General features: G+C 53.3%; 1 protein-coding gene across 1 annotated transcript; it reads left to right on the top strand.

Moving 5' to 3' along the window:
• The first annotated feature begins 4,308 nt into the window (after nucleotides 1-4,308).
• On the top strand, nucleotides 4,309-24,878 carry MCM2 (minichromosome maintenance complex component 2). Its single transcript, XM_045812433.2, has 16 exons — nucleotides 4,309-4,433; nucleotides 5,375-5,604; nucleotides 8,269-8,444; nucleotides 8,586-8,846; nucleotides 9,609-9,828; nucleotides 10,105-10,312; nucleotides 12,155-12,289; nucleotides 12,635-12,826; nucleotides 18,868-18,961; nucleotides 19,804-20,054; nucleotides 20,175-20,301; nucleotides 20,876-20,988; nucleotides 21,887-22,135; nucleotides 23,063-23,245; nucleotides 23,424-23,579; nucleotides 24,013-24,878. Exons 1-16 carry the CDS (start codon nucleotides 4,428-4,430, stop codon nucleotides 24,121-24,123), a joined length of 2,712 nt encoding a protein of 903 aa, XP_045668389.1. The 5' UTR covers nucleotides 4,309-4,427; the 3' UTR covers nucleotides 24,124-24,878.
• Nucleotides 24,879-26,129: the final 1,251 nt, after the last annotated feature.

The raw sequence follows: 26,129 nt of genomic DNA on the forward strand, positions 1-26,129 counted from the left end.
CCTTGCAGGGCGGTTATTATTAGTCGTCTTTTCAGAGGAGGAACCTGCGGCTTAGAGACGTTATATAACTTGCCCAAAGCCACATAACTAGGAAGTGGCAAAGCCTAGATGCGGGGCGTTTGAACCGCCCCTCCTCTCATCTCTAACTTCGACGGTTCTTCGGGCAACTTCCTCTGGGACGCCTTCCGTGATTGCCCCATCCTTGCGCTTCTGACATCTATGCTGTGTTCCCTGCAGGCTCTCCTCCCGCTGGCCCTGCGTGGCCCTCCCGCGTCTGAGTCCTCCTCTCCCACCCGTCCCCTCTTCATTCAGCGTGCTCCAGACACGGTGGTTTCTGTTTCTCTTCAAGGCTTGTTCCTGCCTCCCACTCTCTTGCATCTGTCCTGTCTGGCTGGCTCCTTGTCACATGACCTCCTTCTTGACACCCTAGCTAAAGTAACTGTGCAGTCTCTGTCACATAATGACCCTTTATTTCCTCCAAGCACCATCTCTCTAACATGATTATATTCATTTACTTGCTTCCTAGTTCATCAGCCACCCTCCACTAGAATTGTCAGTGTCATGAGGACAAAACCATGTTTGTCACATTCCTTGCAACATCCTGAGGCTGACTTGGTGCCTGGTGCAAATTGTAGACACCCACTTATCACAGTCACCCCAAGACACACACCCCGTGATAACACAGCTTCTTCACAGTCAGGCTGGAACGAGATAGGCCCCGTTCTTCTAAACAGGAGAAGGAAGTCACCACCTCAGCATTTGGGATTCGGTTTGTCTGGGACTTTCCCAGCCTGGACCGTGGTCAGCTCGGCGTGCATAGTTTCTGTATCAGCCGGGAGGGGCTGTGCTCCACGCTGATGCCTGCCTTCCTGAATGGGCTGTGGGGAGTCAAGGTCAACTTCTAGAGTTGCCAGGAAACTAGAGGCATCACCACTAATCACATTTAATTGGCAAAAACAAGTCCTAGGCCACTCCTAACCTCCAGGCGGCAGGAAACATCCCTCCTACCATGTTCCAGGAAGAAGAAATGGAATATCTGTGACCAGGCCAAAAGACTACCGTCCATCTTAAGTGTGTGTGTGTGTGTGTGTGTGTGTGTGTGTGTGTGTTGAGACACTACAGACTTTCCAGGGCGGGGAATTTGCTATTACCATTGCAATGGACAATTCTGCATTCTATACTCCGAGTCTAGACCTCGTGTAGGTTTCTGCATGATTTCCTTTGTGGAGTAACTGAGGATATCTATTGTATCCCCTCCCCTTCAGGGCAGAATCAGGGTCTTATTCACTGCTGTATCACCTACACACAGAGTGTGGTGTCAGCAAAGTTCAAGAAATGGTAGTTTGACAAGCAAAAATCTGACTCTCAAGTTCTGTTCCTTGCCCTACACCAGGCTCAGGGGTGGTCATGCTCTCCGGGCCATGGCTGCTACAGAGCTGGGCTCCATGAAAGCAACGGAAATCTGCAAATAACAGAAACAACACCACAGTGCTCAGCTGTCAGAAGAAAAGTTGGTGCAATTGTCATATAACCATTGAGGCCGAAAGGGCAGCCAGCAAGGCTGATTAGACCTCTGGGAGGGGATGAGAGAATGCCACATTGGTTCCTTGGTCTGTATGAGGAGAGTTTTCCGAGTGGTGAAGGTCAAGTGAAAGCCCCTGAAACTCGTCCCCACCCACCCACCTCAGCCAAGATAGTAGGTAAAAAAAAAAAAACAATATCACCTCGCAGGAGAAATGCAGAGATGAGCACTACTCATGAAGACCTAAAGCATATGGAGTTGGGGGTGGACCCCATCATATCCCTAATGAATTCACCAGTCCGACATTAAAACAATACAGAGAGTGGTAGCGGATTGCTGCAGACTCAACCAAGGAGTAGCCCCAGTTGCAGCTTCCGTGCTGGCATCCTTACCGGCATGGATCGGCACGGCCTCAGGTACCCAGCAGCTAGCCCGAGATCTGACCATATCAGGAACTGTTGACATTCACAGGGAAAGACAGCCGCTCACATTTATGGTCTTGCCCCAGGCCAGTGGTCCCTCTCTCACCTGTGTCATAATATGGTCCAAAGGGCCCTGGCCATCCGGACATCTGGCAGAACGTTGCATGGGTTTACTCTATCAATGACATGGGTTTACTCTATCAATAACAAGTAAATGAAGACCTCGATGAGACACAGGTGCTCCAGAAGATGGAGGAAAACCCCTGTGAGATGTGTGAGCTTGCCAACTCAGTGGAGTCCAGCGGTCTGGGGCATACCAGGACATCCCTTCCAAAGGACAAATGATTGCATCTTGCACCCCATTGCAGGGAAGGAGGCACAATGTCGGAACCTGTTCTTTGGATTCTGGAGGCAGTATATTCTACACCTGAGAATTCTGCTCTGACCCATATATCTCCGGGCAACATATAAACTTCTGGCTTTGAGTGAGGCTCACAGCAGGAAGGGGCTGTCCCCTAGGCCACAGGAACCACAGACCCTATAATATCAGAGCCATGTGTGGTGGGTAAAGATGCTGTGTAAAGTTTATGGCAAGCCCTCATGGGAAATCCATAATGTATATCCCTAGGGTTCTAGAGCAAGGCCAGGCCACCTACAGCAGAAAATTATACACAAATTCAAAAAGCAATTCCACTAGGCTACTGGACCTTTGTGGAGAAGATTAGGGGACACCACGTGACCATGAGGCAAAAGCTGCCCGTAATGAGCTGGGGTTTATCAGGCTGGCGAACCTGTAAGTTCAGGTGGGCCCGGCGGATCATAAGCAATCCACGGTAGCTCCGCATCCTGTACCCGTCACAGCAGCACGTCTCCCTCATTCACACCTATGACCTACCGGGAGCCCCTCATGACGGCTGACAAGGGAGAAGGCTAAGCTCAATCCCAGAGGCGCTGGCTCCTTATCTGACGCGGCGCCTAGACAAGGTGCAGCCATACGGAGACTCTGAGGATGAAAGCCACAGGCCGAAGGTGGGAGGACACTTGTCCTTGAGGACATTCAGTGTTGGATGCCTACTGAGGTAAGAAAACTAAAGCCCCAAGGTGATGTGCATCCAGAGTGAGTCCAACGTGCTGTTGTCTGGGATCCCCAGTTCTCCACTGGGGTCCCCAGTCCTCCATTCCATGGGCCTGTTCACAGGGCTACCTGTGTGTCCTCAGGACATGGTAGCTGGCTTCCCTCAAAGTAATCTGACAGAGAGAAGGGGACAGAGATGGAGAGCAAAGCCACAATCTTTTTATAACTTAATCTCCTAAATGACATCCAGTCATTTCTGTTGTATGCTATGGGTCACACAGACTGACTTTGGTTAGTGTGGGAGATTACCCAAAGGTGTGAATATCAGAAGGTGGGGATCATCAGAGGCCACAGCAGAGGCTTCCCCCACCCCCTTCCACATTTCCATTTCTCCTACCCTCTTCCCATGCCCAAGTATCATCTCAAAAAAAAGCCCTTCCCAGCCCCACATCCCACTGCCACAGCCCAACTTCCCCCAAAGAGTTGTCCACCTTCACCCTTATAACCTCCCTGTACCCTAATCCTCAAAACACCCCAGTGTGGTGTGTGACACTAATCCAGCTCCTAAATGTCTCTTGGGTATTTCCAGTCCCTATGATCTCCCGCACCTACACGGGGTTCCATCCAGAGATGCTTGCTTGCGGCACAGAAGTACCGATGGCTGACGGACATTCAGCCTGCCCTGGTCACCAAGGACCTGCCCTAGCCTGAGGTGCTTGTGTTACTGGAGAAAGAACAGCAGCAACAGCCTGGTTCAATCCACCACCACCCAGGAGCAGCCTGAGGGATTCCCCCTTCCTGGGAATACAAGCTGTTGAACCAAACTACAGAATTGCTTAGACATCCCCGCGGTGCCATGCTCTCCGCATCTTTACAAATGACGTTCTTTCTATCTGGAACGCCTCTGCATTTTGCTTTCCTCGGTGAACGTAACTCCTACTAGAACATCAAATTGCGGCCTTCTACAGTCCTGGAGCTGTTTGGGGGCTCTAAGTTTTCATCCTGAGAGCTTTTGGAGTAGTTCAAAGAGACCTTCTGCTCCCAAGACCTCAGAGGACAGGCCTCAGTTGCCTCATCTGTAAAACGGCCACAGGGCGAGGAGGTCACGCAGGCGGCAGGTGTGGCGGGTCCCCATTGCCCCCACCCGCAGCTCCAGCTCCCACTGGACCTTTTCTCGAGGTCAAAGGCTGGCGGAGCCGGGTTGCGCGCCCGGCCGCGCAGACTGCGCGCCTCGGAGGTGTGGGCGGGGCCTCTTCCTCTGGCCCGCCCCCCCCGGTCACGCAGATGAGGCCAACGTCATGACGCAGTGTTCCTTCAGTCGCTTCCCGGGCTCAGGAGGGTCACGTGAGCCGGTTTTCGCGCGAAAACTGGTTGTTGCTGGAGTGGCGGCGGGGAGCGCGGCGCTGCGATGGCGGTGAGCGCGGGTGTTCCCCGGCGGCCTGCGCCTCTGCGGTGCGGGACGGAGGCGCGGGCGTGGGGGGTCGGCGGGTGGTCCAGGGAAGCCGGCGTGTCTGCGTGGGCCGGGGCGCGGGGCGTGCGGGCGTGCGCCGGGACCTGGGGAGAAGGGCTGCACACTTCTAGTCCTCAGGCCCTCACCCCGGTCCTTCACGTCCGGATGGGGCCTCCAGGTGGGGTCGGGCCCCTGGGCTCTGGTTTGGAGCTGATTTCTCCCCTTTACTCCTCTGTTGCGGAGTCTGCAAAGCCAGCGGGCGCTCGAATCCCCCTGGGGATGCCTCCTCTCCCGCACCAAGTTGGGAGCTCGAATTCCCTAACCTGAGCTTGGTGGCCCACCCGGCCGCTATCATTTACTCACTACGCACATGTTTGTGGGGCGCCCTCTATGCCTGGCGCTGGATGTACGCAAGACAGATACGGCCCCGCATTTTCGTGTATATATTATTGTAGTGGTTTTTGTCCTTTTGCCTTACTTATTGTCTGTCCCCTCCACCAGTCTGTAAATTTCACATCTGTGATGTTTTGGTCACTCTCGTATTCTGTCTCCTGTCGCAGTGTCTTGCATATTGTGGGTGGGAAGGCATGCTTACAGGAGAGGAATGCTGGAGGAGTATAGAAACAGGTACATAAATAAGGTATCCTTAGTGACTTGTCATGGAGAAAACACAGGGAAATGTCAGTGCCGGCAGTATTTGAGGAAGTGATATTTGAGCTGGTTCCTGTGTGTTGAGAAGCCATTGGTCAGAGAGCTGACAGGAGAGCATTCCAGGCAGAGGGAACATCAGATGCAAAGTCTTGAGGCTGGAGGGGTTTGGAATGTCAGGGGGCAGGGTCACAGGTGGAGAGGGCTGCCTTATAGGATGCTAAGTCAACCCTCACCTTCTTGGTCCTGTCTTGCAGGAATCATCTGAGTCTTTCACTGTGGCATCCAGCCCAGCCCGGCGACTGCGAAGTGATCCTCTCACCTCCAGCCCTGGGCGAAGCTCCCGTCGCACAGATGCCCTAACCTCCAGCCCTGGCCGTGATCTTCCCCCCTTTGAGGATGAGTCTGAGGGCCTTCTAGGTACAGAGGGACCCCTGGATGAAGAGGAAGAAGATGGAGAGGAGCTTATTGGAGATGGCATGGAGAGGTATTATCATTCAAAGCCAGGCACTCGGCAGATAGCTTTGCAGAGAGCCCATTGTGTGTCCAGTGACCTTGCTTTGGTCCAGGGGAAGCAGAGGAATCAGTATCCTTGCCTATGAGTGCACCCTGATGCAGGATATGGGGCGGGAGAGACAGGTTCAGGGAACCACAACATAGGCCCGTATAACTTGCTGTATCATAGACTGGGCCCTAAGGCCTGCGTAAGCCTCAGCTCTGTAAGATGTGCACCTCAGGGGATGCAAGGAGTCTCTCCTGTGGTGGACCACATCAGGGATGCCAGGGATGACTTGGAAGAACAGGAAGCAGGCAGCTGAGTGTTTTTCTGCAACTTCGAAGAAGGGGGGGTTGGGGGTGGTGCCTGATGAATCAAGATTTCGATGCAATTCAGCAAACATTTGTTACACTTGATCTGTACCAGGCCCTGCGTTAGATATTTTCACGCTTATTAATAAAAATATAAACGTGTATTAAAGGTTACAAGCTGAATGGTAAGGTAATGGAGTAGGCTCTGCAAGAGAGCAGGGTTAGATTTCTCCTGCTGCTCTACCCCGTACTTACAACCAGGATTTGGTAGATATGCTAGTAGTAGAATTGTTTGAAAGCCCAGGAGCCTCATGAAGACTCCCCTTTGGAGCCTTCTTTTACTCCTACTCAAGGGTTTCAAACGTGGTGCGTTTGAGAGAACTGTGCAGGCCATCCCACAGTCCATGGGGAGCGCCCTCTGTGAGCCGCCAGAGGGACTTGCAAGGGCTCTCTGAACCTTTCAGATCTTTGCTTTAAGTACCATCACCCCAGATGATGAGAGTGGATGTGCCATATGTGCCACACTATGGAAGGAATCAGGAGCCTTTGGACAAATCAGCTCGGAAGTTTTTACGGTTCTTTTCCGCATATATCTAGGGATGGGATTGCTGGCTCATGTGTCAACTCTGTGGTTCATCTTCTGAGGAACTGCTAGACCATTTTCCAAAAGAGCGCCACCATTTTACATTCCCATGAGCTGTGTGTGAGGATTCTGGTTCCTCCAGTTCTTGCCGACACCTGTTATTTTCTGGTTTTTGGTGATAGCCATCCCAGTGGGTGTGAGGTGATGTCTCATTGGGGTTTTGGTTTGTATTTCTCTGGTGGTTAATGATGTGGAACATGTTTTTATGTGCTTATTGGCCATTTGTGTCTCTTTGGGGAAATGTCTGTCTCTTCAGATCCTTTTCCCATTTTATGATTGGATTGCTTGATTTTTTTATTATCGAGTTGTAAGAGGTTTTAAAATTTATTCTGGGTACAGGTCTTTTATCAGATATGTGATCTGCAAATGCTTTCTTCTCAGTCTTTTTTTTTTTTAATGGTGTCTTTTGAGGCACAGAAGTTTTTAATTTTGATAAAACCCAATTTATTAATTTTTTTATGGACCAATTAGAATTTCACTGAGGATAGAGGACATCTCATGGGACTTAAAATTTTCTCAAAGAGTCAGACAAATACCTTTTAACTGAGAACATTTAAGAATTCAGAAATGGATCAGCCCACACATTTACCTCGCTCCTCTGGGATCTGTTTCTGGCATCAGCAGTATGGGATTACTTATTCTGAATTTATTCAAAAAAAAAGGGGAAAAAAAGAAAGTAGCAGCCCCCCCCCCCCATCACCATTTACTCTGAAAAAAGGGAGAATTCCAGACGATCGTTTTGGGGAGGCTGTGTGGTATTGGAACGGGCCTGCAGGTTGTGGTTGGACTATGTTTTGACACCCAGCTCTGCTGAGTGGCTCTTAGCAAAAGCCCTATCATCCCCATAATCCTGCTTCCTCATCTTTCAGGTGGAGTAATGATGTCTACCTCCCAGAATTGCAGGGAGGAAAGCCCTCCTTGCTTTCAGTGGGTTCTTTGTCCAGACAGCATTCCCCTTCAAATACCTGACAGGTGACATCGTGGAAAACAAGTCCTTGGAGGTGTTGGAGTAGCCAGGAGGGTTGAGCCAGTGGGCCGGTGTTTCAGAGAGGCTGGTTTGGCTGATGTCGATAGAAGACCTTCCCAGTACTTCAAGGGATTTGAGGCGGCATTGTCTGGAAGGGGAAGGTGCAGGGAGAATTTCTGCCCTGTTAGGGAGCTGGGGTTGGCTGTCTGAAGGGCCTTTCTGCCTGAAGGTTTTGTGGTTCTTCAAATTCCTGTTTCTTATTGGATGCTCAAAGCTGTCTGGAGGTCCCCTCCCCCTGTTTTTTATTGTGGGAAAACACACGTAACACAGAATTTATCATCTTAACTGTCTTTAAGTGTCCAGTTCAAGGGCATTAAGGATACTCTTGTCATTGTGCAACCATCTCCAGAACTTCTTCACCTCCCCAAACTGAACCCTACAGTATTTGTCCTTTGTGATTGGTTTAGTTCACTGAGCCCATCATCCTCAAGATTCACCCACATTGTAGCCGTCCGACTTTCTTCCTTTTGCAGACCGAATGATACTCCATTGTATGCACAGACCATGCTTTGTCTCTGTCGGAGATCCTCGTAGAGCCTTTTGTATTTCTAGCCTGGAGACTCTTCCAGCCTGCCCAGGCTGGGGCTCCTGAGTCTTCTGGAGTAGGCCCAGTTCCTGGGCTGGCTTTTGTTTTGTTTTTGGTACTAACAGGGTCCATTTTGGGGCTCCCTCAGGGACTATCGTGCCATCCCGGAACTGGATGTCTACGAGGCCGAGGGCCTGGCCCTGGACGATGAGGACGTCGAGGAGCTGACAGCCAGTCAGAGAGAGGCAGCAGAACGGGCCATGCGGCAGCGTGACCGAGAGGCCGGCCGGGGCCTGGGCCGCATGCGCCGCGGACTCCTGTACGGTAGGCTCAGACGTCTGCACCTCCAAGGGTGCAAGGCTGGTCCTAGCTTCCAGAGCCTCGGGGGGCTGGAAGGGAATTCTGGGGAAGGCAGGTGGAAGGTGGTGGGAAAATTTCACGTGAGGGTATCTGTTTGGCCCCCAGACAGTGATGAGGAGGACGAGGAGCGCCCCTCCCGGAAACGCCGCCAGGTAGAGCGGGCCACGGAGGACGGCGAGGAGGACGAAGACATGATCGAGAGCATCGAGAACCTGGAGGACCTCAAGGGCCACTCCGTGCGTGAGTGGGTGAGCATGGCAGGCCCACGCCTGGAGATCCACCACCGCTTTAAGAACTTCCTGCGCACCCACGTGGATGGCCACGGCCACAACGTCTTCAAGGAGCGCATCAGTGACATGTGTAAAGGTGCGGCTTCCACGTGTCCCCGCTGCCTCTCGCTCACCACAGTCCGCCTTGCATTCTCCCACAGGGGTCACTCCCTTGGGCCTTCAGCAGCACATGTAATAGAGATGTGAAGTGCAGGGAATGCTGAGCCACTTGCCCGTCACTAGACAGGAGCTAGCACCTGAAGCCCGAGATGGCCGTCGTCAGGCAGATACAAAAAGCATTGCGTGTCTGCACGAGACTGCTCTGCCGGCTGTCCAGGGACAACATCTGGACCACAGAAGCGTTGTTTGACGTGCTCAAAATGTGGCGGGTTTAATGTGAAAGTCTGGATTACTACTTCAGTCAGGAAGTAGCACATTTCTGTGTGATGGGAATTACCTTTAAAAGGAGGCATATGCATCTTGGTCTGGGGCCGTCCACTCCATTCCCTTTTGTCTCATATTTGATGCAGTTTATTCACCGGTTTTCTTCTGGGCCCTTCTAGGCGTTTTGAGTTTGCAGCCCTCCTGTAAGAGGCACCTCGCGTGTATCGTTTCACGTGGCATGATTTCGTGCGCTACGTGATGCCCGCGTTTTGCAGACTGAGAAGTGGGGCCTCAGCACGTGCCCCTTACCTGAGTCACACAGCTAAAGTAGGGCAGGCTTAGCAGTCAGGGCTGGGGTTTCCAGCTCCAAGTCAAGGATTTGGAGGAGCAGGCCTTCCTCCTTGGACGGGGAGAGGGCGATCGCCTGCTGTGTCCCCGGCTGAGCTCTGCGCTTGGTCTCTCTTCCCGCCGCCAGAGAACCGCGAGAGCCTGGTGGTGAACTACGAGGACCTGGCGGCCCGGGAGCACGTCCTGGCCTACTTCCTGCCAGAGGCGCCAGCAGAGCTGCTGCAGATCTTCGACGAGGCCGCGCTGGAGGTCGTGCTGGCCATGTACCCGAAGTACGACCGCATTGCCAGCCACATCCACGTGCGCATCTCCCACCTGCCCCTGGTGGAGGAGCTGCGCTCGCTGAGGTGAGCCGAGGGCAGGGCGAGCCTGAGGCCCGGGTTCTCAGCGCCCTGTGGCTCAGCTTTGTTCAAGGGAGCTCCAGCAGGGCCACCGAGGTCTGGGTGGGCGGGCCGCGGGCAAGGAGCCCCCTCACCCCAGCGCTCTGGCTTGTCCTGGGTGTGATGGTGTGCATCTGATGGGATCCAGGTTTTCTGGATCTACCTCACTTAGAGCGCTGATCTCTGGAGGGCGTGGACCGGTCATCGGCTCCAGGCTTCTGACAGGCCCTCTCGTCTCTGCAGGCAGCTGCACCTGAACCAGCTGATCCGCACCAGCGGGGTGGTGACCAGCTGCACGGGCGTGCTGCCCCAGCTCAGCATGGTCAAGTACAGCTGCAACAAGTGTAACTTCGTGCTGGGGCCCTTCTGTCAGTCCCAGAACCAGGAGGTGAAGCCGGGCTCCTGCCCCGAGTGCCAGTCGGCTGGCCCCTTTGAAGTCAACATGGAAGAGGTGAGAGGCCACACCTGCTGGTGGCTGTCCTTCCTGTCTACACAGGGGCCTGCCCCACCGCTAAGGCAGTTAGCGTGGCAGCCTCGGGGAAACAAGGTGGACTTGTGGACTGGCCACACCGTGAGGCAAACCAGATCTTTCTGGTCAGCCTCTTTAGTTTGGCCTGTGAGGTGTTTTTCAAGAATTCAAGCCAATATTTTAAAACCAGGCCATTTTGTTTAAAATGTCAGCGTTGATGGTTTTTCTTTAAAAAAAAAAAAAAAGAAAGAAGAGGGACGATATGGCGAAACTGGGCTCACTTCTTGTTCAGCTGTCTCCTTAGTAAGGTACCTGCTTTCCCATCCCTCATTCCGTGGGGCTTGCCCTTGGCGGTTCTGGGAGCTGCCTCTCTGTGGGCCTCTCATCGGGAGCCTCTAGATTGTAACTAGCTTAGACGTTGCTGTGCCGGATTCAGGAGGCCCTGCTGAAAGCTTCTGGGCCGTTGGCCTTTGTGTTTGAATGACTTCATCTGTAGAGTAGAGGTCATCACAATGCCTGCGGGGGATGCCCAGACCCCCTTTACCACCTTGCTGCCATGAATGCTGGGCTAGGCCCTCAGCACTCTGTGCCTCTGAGAAGTGCCCACCTGGGACCTCCTTACCAGAAAGTGCCTGAGAGTTTCTGCTTCTGGCAGCCCACATACGAAAACAGACGTTCGCAAAAGCTCAGGTGCACCTTGCCTTGGGAGGGCGAGCCTGTGGCTTTGCCCAGAGTCTTCCCCTGCCTGCTTAGGTCATCTTCCTCCAGAGTCCACTTTCCCAGAAGCTTCTTGAGAAGGCTCTTAACGCAGGAGCAGGGTTTCAGGCTCTGCTTCTCCATGAGTAATAATTACAGCTGAAGTTTCTGGAGTACTTGCAAGGTACCTAGTGTGTGGGGGGTGATGTATAATTCAGTCTTTGTCACACCTTTTGAGGCAGGTGGTGTTATTGACCCCAAAGTCACCCAGCTAGGAAGAGGCCCAAAGGATTAGATCTCAGGCGTTTGCATCCAGAGCGTCTGCTTTTAATAGCTGTACTATGGGGCCTCTTTTATAGACTGTAAATGAAATAATGGACATTAAATTGCACAGCAGAACATTGGCATGCAACATTTGGCCACAGTACCCACAGTTCGTGGAGCTCACTCTTTTGTTGGGCATTGATTTGAGTGCTTTTGATGTATGACTTTTTATTTGATTTTTTTTTTTAAGATTTTATTTACTTGAGAGAGAGAGCATGCATGAGTGGGGGCAGGGGTGGCGAGGGGGAGGTCAGACTCGCTGCTGAGCTGGGAGCCCTACGTTGGGCTCACTCCCAGGACCCTGAGATCATGACCTGAGCTGAAGGCAGATTCTTAACTGACTGAGCCACGCAGGTGCCCCGTATGATGTGATTTAACCCTCACTGTGAGGTTGAACTTAGATCATTAGCTTCCGCATTCTGCAGAGACGACATAGAGAGGGGATATCGCTTGCCCAGGATCACGCAGCTTAAGCCATGGAGCTAGGATTTGAACCTAGGCAGTGTGGCTGTGGCTTCCATTTGCACCAGGGCTCAGCTACAAGCCACTGCTGGACTGGCAGTAAGGAGGCAGCCACGGGGTAGTGGCAGGAGTAGGGACAGTCCTTGTGTCGGTCACAGCAGTCTCGTTCTCACCTGTCTTTGGCTGTCCATTTTCTGGTCTGTTGATGGAAGATAGGAATCCTGTCTGTTCTTTCTCATGGGGCCATGACCAGGGTCAGGTGACATAGTAAGTCAGTGCTTGGAGGACTGCGAAGTCGGCCATGCAGAGACAGGCCCCTGTGACCTTCTGTGTCCCACACAGACCGTCTATCAGAACTACCAGCGCATCCGAATTCAGGAGAGTCCCGGCAAAGTGGCGGCCGGCCGGCTGCCTCGCTCCAAGGATGCTATCCTCCTCGCCGATCTGGTGGACAGCTGCAAGCCAGGAGATGAGATAGTAAGTGGCCCAGGAGCAGGCCCGGGGAGCCGAGTTGCTAAGCACATCAGTGTGAGCATCTGGGTGCGGAGAGGGCTGCTGGCACAGGGCTGCTGGCACAGGGAGGGGTAGGCGGAGGTCAGTTTTTCAGTCACTGGATGGAAGAGCCTTTCCTCCTTGCAAAGGACTGGCTGGTTGGAATGTAGGGGGTAGTAGTTTTGCTTTGGTCTTCTGGGTTGCTCATCTCACTGTCTGGCAGTGAGGAGTTGAGGAAGAGAAATTGGACGATGGAGGCAGTGGGGAGGAGGATCCCGGCCCTGAGTCTAACCCCAGACCGGCCCCTCTGGGTTGTCTCCCCTCTCCCAGGAGCTGACTGGTATCTACCACAACAACTACGATGGCTCCCTCAACACGGCCAACGGCTTCCCTGTCTTTGCCACTGTGATCTTAGCCAACCACGTAGCCAAGAAGGACAACAAGGTCGCCGTGGGGGAACTGACAGACGAAGACGTGAAGATGATCACCAGTCTCTCCAAGGACCAGCAGATTGGGGAGAAGGCAGGTGGAAGTCCCGGCGGGATTGTCATGCTGCCAGAGGAGGCCCCAGAACCACGGTCCTGATTCCTGGTCCTGGGGTCTGGGCTCCGCTTCTTCATTCTTTCCCTTCCCAGTGTTGGCTCAGTCAGCTTGCCTTGACTGGGGTGGCCTGCACTCTGGGGGAGGAGCCTGAATGCTGGCATTGGGTTGGGGCTGTGGTGAGGAGTCCGTGGATCGAGTCGAGCCCAGGGGTCAAGCTGAAACAGGTGGAGCAGTAGGAATAACTCGTCTCCTGAGGGTATCCCCTGGTGTCAGACTCCTACCAACGCTCATTTCTCTAGGAAGAACGCTACCCTAAGGTGCTTTTAGAGTTCTGGGGTTTTTTTAATTGTAGACATTTTCGCCGAAGGTTGGGGAGCTAGGGGTTTGAGAGCCAGACCCTCAGTTCAGGTGAATCAGTGCAGGCTCCATTTGGCTTATGAGCAAATGGGATCATTCCCTTGAGGGCAGGGCCCCATCTGACGTACTCATCTCTGTCACCTCCACCTGGGCCACCGAGATTTGGGGTTCCACCAGGAGAGGAAGGGGTTTCCCCAGCCTCGGGAGGACAAGAACTTCATTTTGCCAACGTACTCAGTCCTTGAATACCTTGTAGGGCCGCATACTAGGATTGCGGTGGGAAGTCAGACACAGTCCTTTCCTTCCTGGGGCTCATAGTTAATCAGCATCCCTGATAATAAGAAAGAAAACAAAGACAAAGGATCTTTTCACGGAATCGGTAACATGGGAGGATAGCCACAACCTGTGATTATTTGCTTCCTACCCTTCCCGGAGGAAAATTAGTACTAACACAGTGGACATGTTTTCACACTCTTCATGAATATTTGGGCCAGTTTCTCCAGGGCTGGCGACCCGGCGCTCGCTGCCTGTGACCTGGCGTGCATCAGCTGTGTGCACGTGTACCCGAGCTGCCAAAGGAGCAGTGTGCTTCTAAAACACTTTGCTGGTGCCCTCTTTCCCTCTGCATCAGTTCTCAGCCGCTGCTCTTCTGCTCTGTCGAGGAGACAGGAAGGGCAGCAGATAGAGCGTGGGAGGCAGGATGTGCTTGACTTCAACAAGGCTTTGGACAGAGCGGTCCTTGTATGTGTCTTGTGCCCCAGACTTCCAGAACTGCTCCTGGCAGCCCTAACATAGAAGGCTCTGCCACACGTGGTGCGGTGATAGGTGCTGTTTTGTCTTGCCTCCTTGTCCACGTAGCTGACTTTTCCAGGCAGACACGTCCCGGCATCCTGGTAGTGACTGACTGCCCAAGTTCAGTTAGCCCTGCATGTTTACACCGTGACCCCCTCAGGGTTGGAGGTGGGACCTCCAAATGAGGTCCTTCAGAAGGATCTAGAGGGGATCTTTCTAGAGACGATGACATCTCTGCAGGACACCTTTCTGAGTTCGTCAGGGAAGGAGGGCTGGGTGATAGTGGGGAGGGTTGCTCTACTAACCCCGTTAGTCCACTGTCAGGGGGCTATTTTTACCAAAAACTTGGACAAAGAAACCACACTCAACAGTTTTGGGGACAAACTGGAAGGATGGCAGGCTTGTCATGATGGGGCTTATTTGAACTGTTTAAACCAGAGGTTTGCAATTTGGTGGTCTGTGGGCCACGGTGTAGGCTGCTGAGGGGTTTTGTTTGGTTGGTAGGTGGTTCTGTTTCCTTTTCTTTTTTTGCTTTTGTTTTTGAATTATCATCCTCTAGGAATTAAGAGATAGCACATAAAAATCTGGAAGCCCTGGTTTGTGACCATCCAAGCATTCATCTGCTAGGTCTTTTGTTTCTCTCCAGCGATGACTGATGGGAGAGCTGAGGGGCAGCTGCCCTTGCCCAGGGGGCACGCTCCCTGCTCTCTGCCCCCTGCCTCGTCCTCTGCAGCCTGATGAACTCAGATTGCCTTCTGGCGGCATTTGATTTTGTGGGCTCTGGCCACTAGAAATAGTCCTTTGGTAGGTGCTGTGCCGAACACTTAGATTTTGAAGAACTAACGGGAGAATCAGTCTGGGGCCAGACTTCTTAGGTTTGGCTTTTGGCCTAATCCTTGGTGTGATCAGATGAGTTGCTCGCCTCAGTACAGACGGGCAGACGGTAGGTAGTACCCGCGGGTGGAGTGTTACAGGAATCACGTGGAAGTGCGCACGCGAACGCCGCACTGCTGTGTGCTCAGCAGCTAGCTGTTCTTGTACGTCGGGACAAAAGTTCAACTGTTTGTACAAAAACTGGATGGGCGTGCCGCCCGGGACGCGGGTGTTAAAAGCGTAAAGGACCGTAGGAGGATAAAAATAGCTTTGGGGCATGTTAGACATTTCCTGTGCATTGTCTTGTGCTCACAGTAGCTGTGCGGATGGGAACGTGGCCTCCCTTCGTGGGGGGCTGTTCTGAGCCGCGGGGATCGGGCAGTGCATACTGAGAATTAAGAGCGTGAGCTTCAGATTCACAGGAATCTGGGGTCAGGTCCTGCCTCTCACATTTAGGAACAGACAGACCAGAGCCTTGGTTTGTTTCCTCCTTTTTGATGTGGGGGAACCAGGCTCATTATGAGGGTTAAGAATACTTCACGAGAAGCGTATTAATCCTTAGCAGGTTTGGGTTTGATTTTACCTTTTTTTTTTTAAGATTTTCTTTATTTGAGACAGGGAGAGGGTGCGCATGAGCAGGAGTTGAGGGGACAGGGAGAGGGAGAAGCAGACTCCCTGCTGAGCAGGGCGCCTGATGTGGGACTTGATCCCAGGACGCTGGGATCATGACCGGAGCCGAAGGCAGACGCTTAACTGATTGAGTCACTCAGGCGCCCCTGATTTTTTCCTTTCTTCCTAGCCTGTACGTTTGCCTGTTACTCTCTCAGACCAGCTGGGTCGGTGACAGGGCAGCGTTGGCTTTAGCGTGGTTGCTTCCTTGCCCTCTAGTCTGTAGGGCGGCCCTTCTGATGTTTTGCGGGAGGGGAGCTAAGCCTTGGCAGCTGGTGCCTAACAGGCAGGAAGAGGGCCTGCTGCTCTTGGACATCTCCTGGAGGGAGACATTACCTCATCCTTGCAGGGGTGCCTGCTACGGGAACAGCCCTGAGAAGCGGTCTGGGTAAAGAGAGGTTTGGGACGGGCAGCCTTGTACACCCACAAGACGTACAGGAGGATGAGACATCCATGGCAGATGGTCTTTCCTGACATTGCCAGCACAGGCGAGGGTACAGTGGAAGAGTCCTGCATACCGAGCCCTGCATACCGATGCTGTATATGTAATTTCCAGGTAGTAACAACAGTAACAATCCTACAGTAGAGGTGTCACGGGTGCCCGTTTTATTGATGAATAAACTGAGGCACAGATTAAGGAAGCTGCCATGTGGCATAGCTGCTAACAGCAGAGCCAGGATCCCTGTTCACGTAGTCTGGTTTGAGTCCGCGCTGCAGTGATAGCTCTCTGCTGCCTCTCCGTTACGGCAGCGCAGGAGGACGGTGTGTGTTGCGGGGGGGGGGAGGTAACTTGGTTATGGTGAGTTCTGTGGCCACCCTAGCACAAGTCCTTGTCTGAATATTAAAACCTTGTTACAGAAACTTGCAGACATACGTGTGGAGTGGGTACAGTGAGCCCTGCGTGTCCTTCCCCCCGGCTCCACCTGCGGCTGGCGACGGGCCACCACTGTGTCCTCTATACTCACGCCCAGTCCCTTCAATGACTGCAGCCCGTTCCCCACGCACGGTTTGACCTGCAACCGTGGATCTCACAGGCCCTCTCTACTGAACTGAACCACAGCACCGCGGCCACACTTTAAAAACAGGTTTGCGGTTCCGTGGTAGCAAGTATTTCGTTGGTATCCACATTTCCCTGATTATCCTACTTTTTTCTTTTTTTAAAAGTCTCTAGGAGTCGATGTCCAAGTAAGGCCCACACGTTGGGACCGGTCGATCTGTCTCTTAAGTCTCAGTCTTTAGGTCCCCTCTCCCTCTCCTTTTTTGTGGAAGCATCTGGGTCGTCTGTCCTGTTGAGGTTTCCACAGTCTGGGTGTTGCCGATTGGGTCTTTGTCAAACATACTTCTGGGCTGCCTGTTTTCTGTGAATTGTCACTGCTTAATCAGTATCCAGGCTGATTTCTTTTGGGTGGGGTCCGTGGCGAGATGGGCCAGAGGTCTGTGTTCCCACCATGGCACCTCGCATTTCCTTGTCTCTCTGTGATGTTAGCAGCCTCTGATGATCCTTGGCTACACCCACTCACTCATCAGGGGTTGCAAAATGACGGTCTTCTAACTCCAGATCTTTCTTCGTTTTTTTCTGGAATGCTTGTATGTAGAGAAACTTCTTTTCATTAACTATTGGACTGTGCCTGGGAAGAGGGCCTGTAGGAGGAGAAGAATTGTGCTTGATCCTTTACCTTCATTTACCAGTTCTCAAAATAATGACTGGTTCCCCTCCTGAGGTGACGCTGAGTGTCATTACAGATGAGCGCTCTTAAATATCCAAGGCTTTGGCGTTGCAGTGGCCGTCCGGGCGATGCCCAGCGGGTCCCTCTAGTTGCCAAGCGTGAAGCTCATCGTCCAGAGCCCTAGTGGCGTGACCCCGGGTCTCTGATAGCTTTCTTCTTTCCTATATAAGACATTGCAGGTTCTTTTTGCACATTTCCTGCCCCAGACCTGGGATCGGCCATTTCTCCAAATAGCCCCGTGGGGAGTAGAATTTTCTTTCAGTGGAAAATAGTGTTTATAGAGGTCGGCTTCTGTGGGCACCAGGCCCGGACTACTGTGTACCAGTTAATTCAGGACTGTGTCTCCTTGTGCTGGGTTTTGCAGGAAATGTATGGCCAAGGAAAGAACCAGCAAAAGTGTCCCAGTGGAAACTGACCTCCACCCCTACTTACCATATGAAGTAACAGCAGGAGGCACTGATGGCTCAGTACCAGTGGTACTGGCAGATCCTCTTTCCAGAAGGACCTGCTGGTCACGCTGCCCCCTGGCAGCAGTGCAGAGTGGCCATCCATAGGACAAACTGCTGACCCCTGACTCCAGCTCTAAGAACTGGACGTCTCCCACCTTCATGCTTCCAGGGAGCCCCGAGGGAGCAGTTCTTCCGTCTGGCTGGTGGGCAGGCGGGATGGCTGGCTCTAGCCTGGTGGGGGTGGGTGAGCGCCCTCCGGGTTTTCAGCACTGACTTTCCTGCTTCAGTGCTCCCTATCCCCGGGGCCTGCTGTATTACAAGCCGCCTCAGTGTGACCTGTAAGGAGAGGAGGCACATGTGTGGCTTCTGCAGAGCCCCTCCATGCAGATGGCGGGAAGGTTGAGAACAGAAAAAGTGTGCAGGAAGAGATGGAAGCTGCTTCCTCCCGGCAAGACATTGCTTTGTTGTCTCTGGTGTCAGTTTTAAAAGTCAGGCAGATTTTGAGATTCTCTCTTTTCCTCTTCTCTGTCTTTCTCTTTTACACACAAATAGATAGCTCCGTGACTTACCAGTTGAAATGATGACTTCTTGGTGGGCCCATCTCCTGAATGTTCTGTATTTATCATGTCTGGCTACCACAGCATAGCCGGGAGCCAGGCACTTGTATAAACCCCTCACTTAGCACCCACCCAGTCCTCGGAATTGGGTTGTGATACCTGTCTTGCATTTGAAGAGACTGAGGCTCAGGCAGCCACAGAGCCCATGGGAGGGGTCTTCCTGCATCTGTGTCGTCAAAGCCTACCCTTTTCCCAAACAATGCCCTGTTTCATGGGTCTGGGTCTTGTCTCCTTTCTGCGACCTTTGGGTAGTCCTTTTTGAAATATGACCAAAAGGGGGTCAGACTGAGATTCTGTTAAGCTCTAAGGTTCTGTGATTCTTAGGAAAAGGCAGCTAATTACCCAGCCCAAGGTCAGAGGCCAGGCCTTGATGCTGGGGCCTGCTGGGATTGTGGCAGCTGTGGTGTGGGCACTTTGGGGCTGGAGACATCCCTGTTCCCTGAGATTGGAGCGGGTGGGGGACGTCCTGTGTGTGGGGAGCTGGCCCAGACTCAGAGCAGAGGCACCCATTCTCACTGGCTCTTCCTCCCTTGCAGATCTTCGCCAGTATTGCTCCTTCCATTTATGGACACGAAGACATCAAGAGAGGCCTGGCACTAGCTCTGTTCGGAGGGGAGCCCAAAAACCCAGGTGAGTGGCGTTGGGCGCCACCCTCCTTTCCTCTGTGTTGCAGGTACCAGACAAGGCAGAACTTTGCATTTGAAGGCTGGGTATCTGGGGAGAAAGTACAGGTTAGCAGATGGCCAGACCATGTGTGGCTTGGTCATCATAGGGAGAGCATAGCCTGTGGCTATGGCACCTTGAGTGGTTTTAATTATAAAAATAATACATTAGTGTGTAGGGATATAATTACATCCTCTTCTTAAATTGTTAGAAGTCACAGAAAGATGGAAATCCCTGCCGACCACCGTTTCTAATCCACTCTCCTCCTGGCAGGGGTCACTCCTGATCAATATGGTGTGTGCACTAGTGGACCTTTGTGTGGCCATTCATGTAGACTTGCACTTGTGCGTACACAATGACACAGTTCCGTGGCATGCGTATGTTAACACAGTATTTCCTGTACCTGCCTGTAAGTGGCGATGTAAAATATCCGGCTCACTTCTTCCCATCGTCAGCACGTTTGGGGCGTGCTTTCACATTGGTGCGTGCTGAGCGGATTCATTCTCATAAGCAACTGTACCAAGGTCCCTGCAGCACAGCATACATAGTTGTTCTTCTCGGTGGAGAACATCTGCATCGCTTCCGGTTCCTTAGCTTCGCTAAGAGTGTCTTTACGCTAGTGGCCCCATGCCCGCATCTCTCTGGGTTCAGTTCTTAGAAGTGGATTGTTAGTCCTAGGGTCTGCCATCCCTTTCTAGAAGGTATGCTTTGCCACCAGCATAAGCAGGCTGAGAAATTAGAGGTAACCCGGCTATGTTTTGCACCCCTCCCCTCCCTTTCATCCCCACCTCCGTCCCTGCCTCCTCTAGGGGGAAAGCACAAGGTGCGAGGTGACATCAACGTACTCTTGTGTGGAGATCCTGGCACAGCCAAGTCTCAGTTCCTCAAATATGTGGAGAAAGTGTCTAGCCGCGCCATCTTCACCACTGGCCAGGGGGCTTCAGCCGTGGGCCTCACGGCGTACGTCCAGCGGCACCCTGTCAGCAGGGAGTGGACCTTAGAGGCAGGAGCCCTGGTTTTGGCTGACCGAGGAGTGTGTCTTATCGATGAATTTGACAAGGTGGGTCCTTGGGCCACATGGCAGTAGGGTTTAGGATGTGTTGGCTTAGCCCTGAGTTGGGGAACGAGTGTTGACGGGATAGCGGTTGGGGCAAGCATCACCCATTTGAACCTCCTGCAGATGAATGACCAGGACAGAACCAGCATCCACGAGGCCATGGAGCAGCAGAGCATCTCCATCTCCAAGGCCGGCATCGTCACCTCCCTGCAGGCTCGCTGCACCATCATTGCCGCAGCCAACCCCATAGGTACGCCAGGCACGACAGCCGTGGGGGTTGGGGTCTGCCACGGACGCAGGACCCAGAGAGGCCTCGCCTTGGGGAATAGGAGCCTGCAGCGTCCCTCAGCCAGTTCTGGGGTCTGAGGAAGGAACTAAGCATCAGAAAACCTTTTCCACAGGTCCATGTTGGGGATGTGTGGAAACAAGACTTGGGGTTGTTTGTTAGGCTATGTTCTTAGAACCAGGTTTGGACATTTTCCTCAGAAGACGAGGGAAAAATCTAGTGCATTGTCTGAGTTGGGATGAAGTTGGTTGTTGATCCCAGTCACCATGTGGGCAGGGAGCCCAGACACCTCGTTCACCTTATTCTAGGTTTTTCCTGCTGGGAGTTGGTTAGACTTCTAGTCTAAAGGCTATTTCGGGAAAGCCCTTCTCTGTGTCTTGTCCAGAATGCCTGGCAGATGCATGCACTGAGCGTCCTTCCTTTCCCGAAGTCATCTTTCTCTTCCGTCACTGAAGCACCTTGGAGTTGGCAAGAACTTTGTGCTCAGAGGAGCAGATCGAGGGAGATGAGGCCTGATGGGAGGTGCTTTGTGTTATAGGAGGCCGCTATGACCCCTCACTCACCTTCTCAGAAAATGTGGACCTCACGGAGCCTATCATTTCCCGCTTCGACGTCCTGTGTGTGGTGAGGGACACAGTGGACCCAGTTCAGGTACACAACCCCGTGTCCTGGGGCTCGTGCAGTAAGTTTTGGGGACCTGGAGTGAGGCTCAGGGCCTGTGTGGTGTCAGGCACGAAGACAGGGATGCCACTTGGACCGTGGTGTTTGTCCGAGAGTCAGCCTTGGTTTCTCTTTCCTTCACTCGCCCATGCCCGCTGCCCAGATGGCAGTCCACTCTCTGCCACCAGGCCCTGCCGGCCCAGCCACGGGCGCCCACCTGCTTCTCACCACTTCCCTGCTGTAACTGAGTCCCGGCTTCTCTTGCTCTGTCTTGTGGTCACGCTCTTGGCTTCCACTCCCACACCCATTTAAGCCCTTCTCCAGTTGGAAGCCAGCCCATCTTCTGAAAACGTAAGGTGTATTATGCCTCTCCTTAATCGCTGGCAGCTTCCACTGTAACTAGCAGAGAATCCACTGGCCCCGAGAGGCCTCCTCTGGGCCTGTCTCTCCTCCTTGCTCCCTTCACTTATCTACCTCGGCCACACCAGCCTGTTCTTCTCCCTTGCAGCTGCCAGGCCTTGGCTTGTCAGCATGCTCTTTTCTTTTCCTGGAAGGCTCTTGTAGATGGCTGAATGGCTGAGGCGTTTTGGCAGCGTCAGCTGGAGGAGTCTCCGCAGGCCCTCGGTCCCCTGCACGTCCCTCTCTGGTTATTTTGAATGCTGTGTCTGTCCCCGCTCCTCTCACCAAGAGGCGAGCTCGTGAGAGCTGTGTCACGTGCACCGGGGACCCCCAGCACCCGTAGCTGCCGGGCACGTAGTAGGAGTTGGATGGTAGCGTGGCAAGAATGTCATTCTCCGGCACCTGCAGCTTTGACTTCTAGCGAGCCGACTTACTCCAAGCCGGGTCACGAGACTCACCCTGCGACTTGCCCTCTCCCGTCTTGTCTTAGGACGAGATGCTGGCCCGTTTTGTGGTTGGCAGCCACATCAGACACCACCCCAGCAACAAGGAGGAGGGGCCGGGTGGCAGCGGCCCCCAGGAACCTGCCATGCCTAACACATACGGTGTGGAGCCCCTGCCGCAGGAAGTCCTGAAGAAGTACATCATCTATGCTAAGGAGAGGGTCCACCCGAAGCTCAACCAGATGGACCAGGACAAGGTGGCCAAGATGTACAGTGACCTGAGGAAAGAGTCCATGGTGAGGGCCCAGGGCACAGCCGGGAGGGCGGGTGGGGCGAGGGAGAGAAGCACAAGCAGACGCTTCTTTAGCTGTGCGGTCCGTTAATCTCAGAACTGCTAGAGCTGGAATGCCTTTAAAAAATGATATGTAGATCTCTTAGCCATTTTGTTTCAGATGGAAGGCAAACGTGTGTGCACTTGTCTATCTGGGTATGGGGCCAAGGTCTCTTGAGTGTCAGCCACTGGTTAAGTTCTGTGCTGACCTTGTGAATCTCACCCAACATGGGGTCTGAACGAGTATCCCTTCTTTCATAGTGGAGTGAAATTTAAGGGCAGCTTGCATGTAGCTGGAATGCAGAACTCTTTTTATTTTAATTTTTTTGAAGATTTCTTTATTTCAGAGATAGCTTGAGTGAGCAGGGGGAGGGGCAGAGGGAGAGAGCAAATCCCCAAGCTGACCTCTGACGTGGGGCTTGATCTCACAACCCTGCGATCATGACCTGAGCCGAAATCAAGAGTCGGCCGCTCAACCGACTGAGCCACCCAGGTGCCTCTGTATTGCAGAATTCTTGTCGATTGGTAGGTCTCACCCACCTGACCAAGACAGCGGCTTCTTTGTTTTTTTTTTTTGGTTGGTTGGTTTTTTTACCTTTCAACCTCATGAGGTCCTTGGAGAGCATTTGACTTAGTTTTTACACACACAGCTTTCTTTCCCCACTTACATTGCATGTGTACGTACAGCACTTACGCTGTGACAGAAACCAGTTCAGCTGGCCACAAACGTCTCGGAGTCTGGGGTGCACACAGTGAGCTGGTGGAGAGGGTGCAGGCGGGATGGCAGCAGGCCGCGAGCATGCGGCATTCGTACGAGCCGCTGGCGGCGTGCGTCTCCATTTTCCTTGCCTCTGTCTCCTGCCCGAGAAGACCTGACGCTGTCCTTCTCCAGGCCACAGGCAGCATCCCTATCACGGTGAGGCACATCGAGTCCATGATCCGCATGGCAGAGGCCCACGCGCGCATCCACCTGCGCGACTACGTGATCGAGGATGACGTCAGCATGGCCATCCGCGTGATGCTGGAGAGCTTCATCGACACGCAGAAGTTCAGCGTCATGCGCAGCATGAGGAAGGTGGGTGGGAGCCTGGCGGCCACGGCGGGCGTCCCGAGGCTCTGGATCCGGGCTCTGCTGGCCTGCCTGGCTGCTTGGGCGGGTCGTGACGGGAGCGTGGCGGGGACTGGTCATCCTGTAGTAGTCTTGAGGGTTCCGGTGAGGAAGGGCATCATTTGACTTTGGCTGTTCTCTGCAGACTTTTGCCCGTTACCTTTCATTCCGGCGCGATAACAACGAGCTGCTGCTCTTCATACTGAAGCAGTTAGTGGCAGAACAGGTGACATACCAACGCAACCGCTTTGGGGCCCAGCAGGACACTATCGAAGTGCCCGAGAAGGACTTGGTGGACAAGGTATGGGCACAGATGGGCGGGAGGGCTGCTTCCTGGGGAGCTGTCCGGCATTGCTGGGGGCAGAAGTCCTTGCTCCCTCATTAAGTGGGCGGGCCTCGGATGGGAGCCATTCACTGAGTGCTCATGATTGCTGAGCCCTCTTCTGTGCAGTTACACTGGACCATGGTGAGTCCTGTTCCCGCTGTCCTGCCTCACAGAGGAGACAGACACAGAGCAACTGAGTAGCTTGTCCACTTTCATGGGCACTTGGCAGAGCTAGGATTTGAAGCCCCGTGTCTGACTCCAGACCCCAACTCCACGGCCCCTGCGCCGATTCACGCTCACCCTGACCCCCGCCGCGAGCGGGCCATAGCCACTGCGCCAGAACCAGAGGCTCTGCTGCAGACCAGCCGAAGCTCATTGTCATGGCTCACTTGGCATGTTCTCCTTTCAGGCTCGTCAGATCAACATCCACAACCTGTCTGCTTTTTACGACAGTGAGCTCTTCAGGACGCACAGGTTCAGCCGTGACCTGACACGGAAGATGATCCTTCAGCACTTCTGAGGCTCGGGGCCCTCCACGGTAGCTCGCTGACGTACTGGCGGGGCTGGCTCCACACGCTCTCAGGCGCACAACCCTACCAGTGAGGGACCCCGGGAGCGGGTGTGGGGCCCCGCGGCTGAACCGCCCGGCTCCACCCACCGTCTCCCGGGCTCAGGTTGGGCTGGGAACGAGGCTCTTTGTTTCTTTGGCTGCACTGTCTGCTCCTCACGTCGTCTTGGGTGGGCACGCTTTGCCAGTGTTCCTCTTCACCTGCTCGGCAGCCCACTGCCTACAGAAGGTTTGTCTCCACTTTGTTCCTTGGACCAGAGTCCCTGGTGTTCAGGGTACCGCGGTCCGTTTTAGATGACCGAGCATATGAGGGTGTTGCGAGAACTTGTCCTCTTGGTGTGAGTTCCGGTCCTAGATGTGTCTACCACTTGGCCAAAGAGCAAGTTCAAGGTATTCGTAGCGTTTTTCTGAACTCTGTCCTGCAGGTTTCCCTGGGCTTCTGTGAGTAGAGAAAATGTGGGCAGAAGAGCACACAACATGTGGCCCAGCGCCTTCCCCACCCCCCAGCTTCCCCCCCAGGCCAGGGATTGCTGTGGTAGCCAGACGGGAATGAGACTTACCCTGGTAACGATGGTGCCTAGCCAGGACTGGCCATCACCATTGCCCTGCTCATTGGTTTTCTCCTACTAGCCATTCCCCATCCTCTCGTTGTACATTCAATTTTTGTTTCTGTAGTTTTTATTTTCAATAAAATAAAATCTAAAATAGTGATGGCTGATGGTCCAGATTGTGTCTTCATGTCCTCATGCAGGCTTTCCTGCACTCCCCTTAAAGGCCTTTCCCCTCTTCTGATTTTGGTGCTTGTTGGAGGTAGATTTGGCTGTAAGAGCTGTCTTGTTTGTGGGTGTGCAAAAAGCAAAAATGGTGTGGCTTTTCGTAGGGAATTCAGTTAGCAGTTGCTGCCTCTGTGACTTCTGTGGAATCCACGAGAACCAGAGAACTGACTTGTACACCTGGAGGGACTGGAGGTAATCTGGCCCTGCCTCCAGTTGTTTATTAGCATCACCATCTGGATTGTTCTTTCTGGAAACTTCCGGAATGAGCCCTTCCTGTGAAAGTCTTGCAGATGTTTGGTGAACCTCGTATGTTTGATTTCCTTGCACATATCCTTGAGAGTCTGATGAGGGGAAGGCCCTGAGGGATGTGGGGAGATCTCTGAGGAAGCAGTCGAGTACTGGGGAACCAAACAGAGGAGGAAAGGGGTGAGGAAATGGCCCCTGTACAGGTGACATCTTTAGGAGGAAGAACGGAAAGGAGCCAGCCCCAAGGAAAGAGCAGTTGGTGTGGCCGAAACTTGAGGGGTGGAGGGGAAGAGCTGGGGCAGGAGCTGGGCCTTGCGGGGCTTGCAGCTTGAAAGGAAAGGTTTTCTTTACACGGAGATGTGTGGGTTCTCCACACTGCCCAGTTCACTTTACAGTCACATACGGGGTGTCCTACAATTTATTTTTTTAAAAGATAATTTGAGAGAGTGTATGAGCAGGGTAGAGGAACAGAGGAAAAAACAAACTCCTCATTGAGCAGGGAGCCCCAGATGGATGTGGGGCTGGATCCCAGGACCATGAGATCATGACCTGAGTCAAAGGCAGACGTTTAACCGACTGAGCCTCACAGGTGGCCCTGGGTGTCCTACAATGTAAGGCAGCTCTGACGCGACCTGGAAGCAGCATGCAGAGCCCACAGGGTAAGGGCTCAGTCCCACAGGACTCCGCCCACTTCAGACACGTTGCAGGTAGCGGGTCCCCAGGCCTCCCACAGTTAGATCCAACTTGCCTGTAAATCAGAGATTCCCATGACCCCCTCCTCAGGTCTGATAACTTGCTGTCACAGCTCGTAGAGCCCCGGGCAGCAGTTGACTTGCTATGACTGACTGACTACATCCTGAGGGATAGAAAATGACCAGTCAGATGGAGAGAGACACAGGGTGAGGTCCCAAAGAGTCCCGCACGCAGGAGCTTCTG

The sequence above is a fragment of the Ursus americanus genome, chromosome 14, assembly GCF_024610735.1.
Source record: "Ursus americanus isolate L20-20 chromosome 14, mUrsAme1.1.p, whole genome shotgun sequence".
Classification (NCBI taxonomy): domain Eukaryota; kingdom Metazoa; phylum Chordata; class Mammalia; order Carnivora; family Ursidae; genus Ursus; species Ursus americanus.

Bases quoted from the DNA above. Each gene is read 5' to 3' on its own strand.
- MCM2 (XM_045812433.2), top strand. The intron at 9,829-10,104 runs GTGAGCCGAGGG...TCGTCTCTGCAG, and splicing joins GAGGAGCTGCGCTCGCTGAG to GCAGCTGCACCTGAACCAGC. The intron at 23,246-23,423 runs GTGGGTGGGAGC...TGTTCTCTGCAG, and splicing joins TCATGCGCAGCATGAGGAAG to ACTTTTGCCCGTTACCTTTC.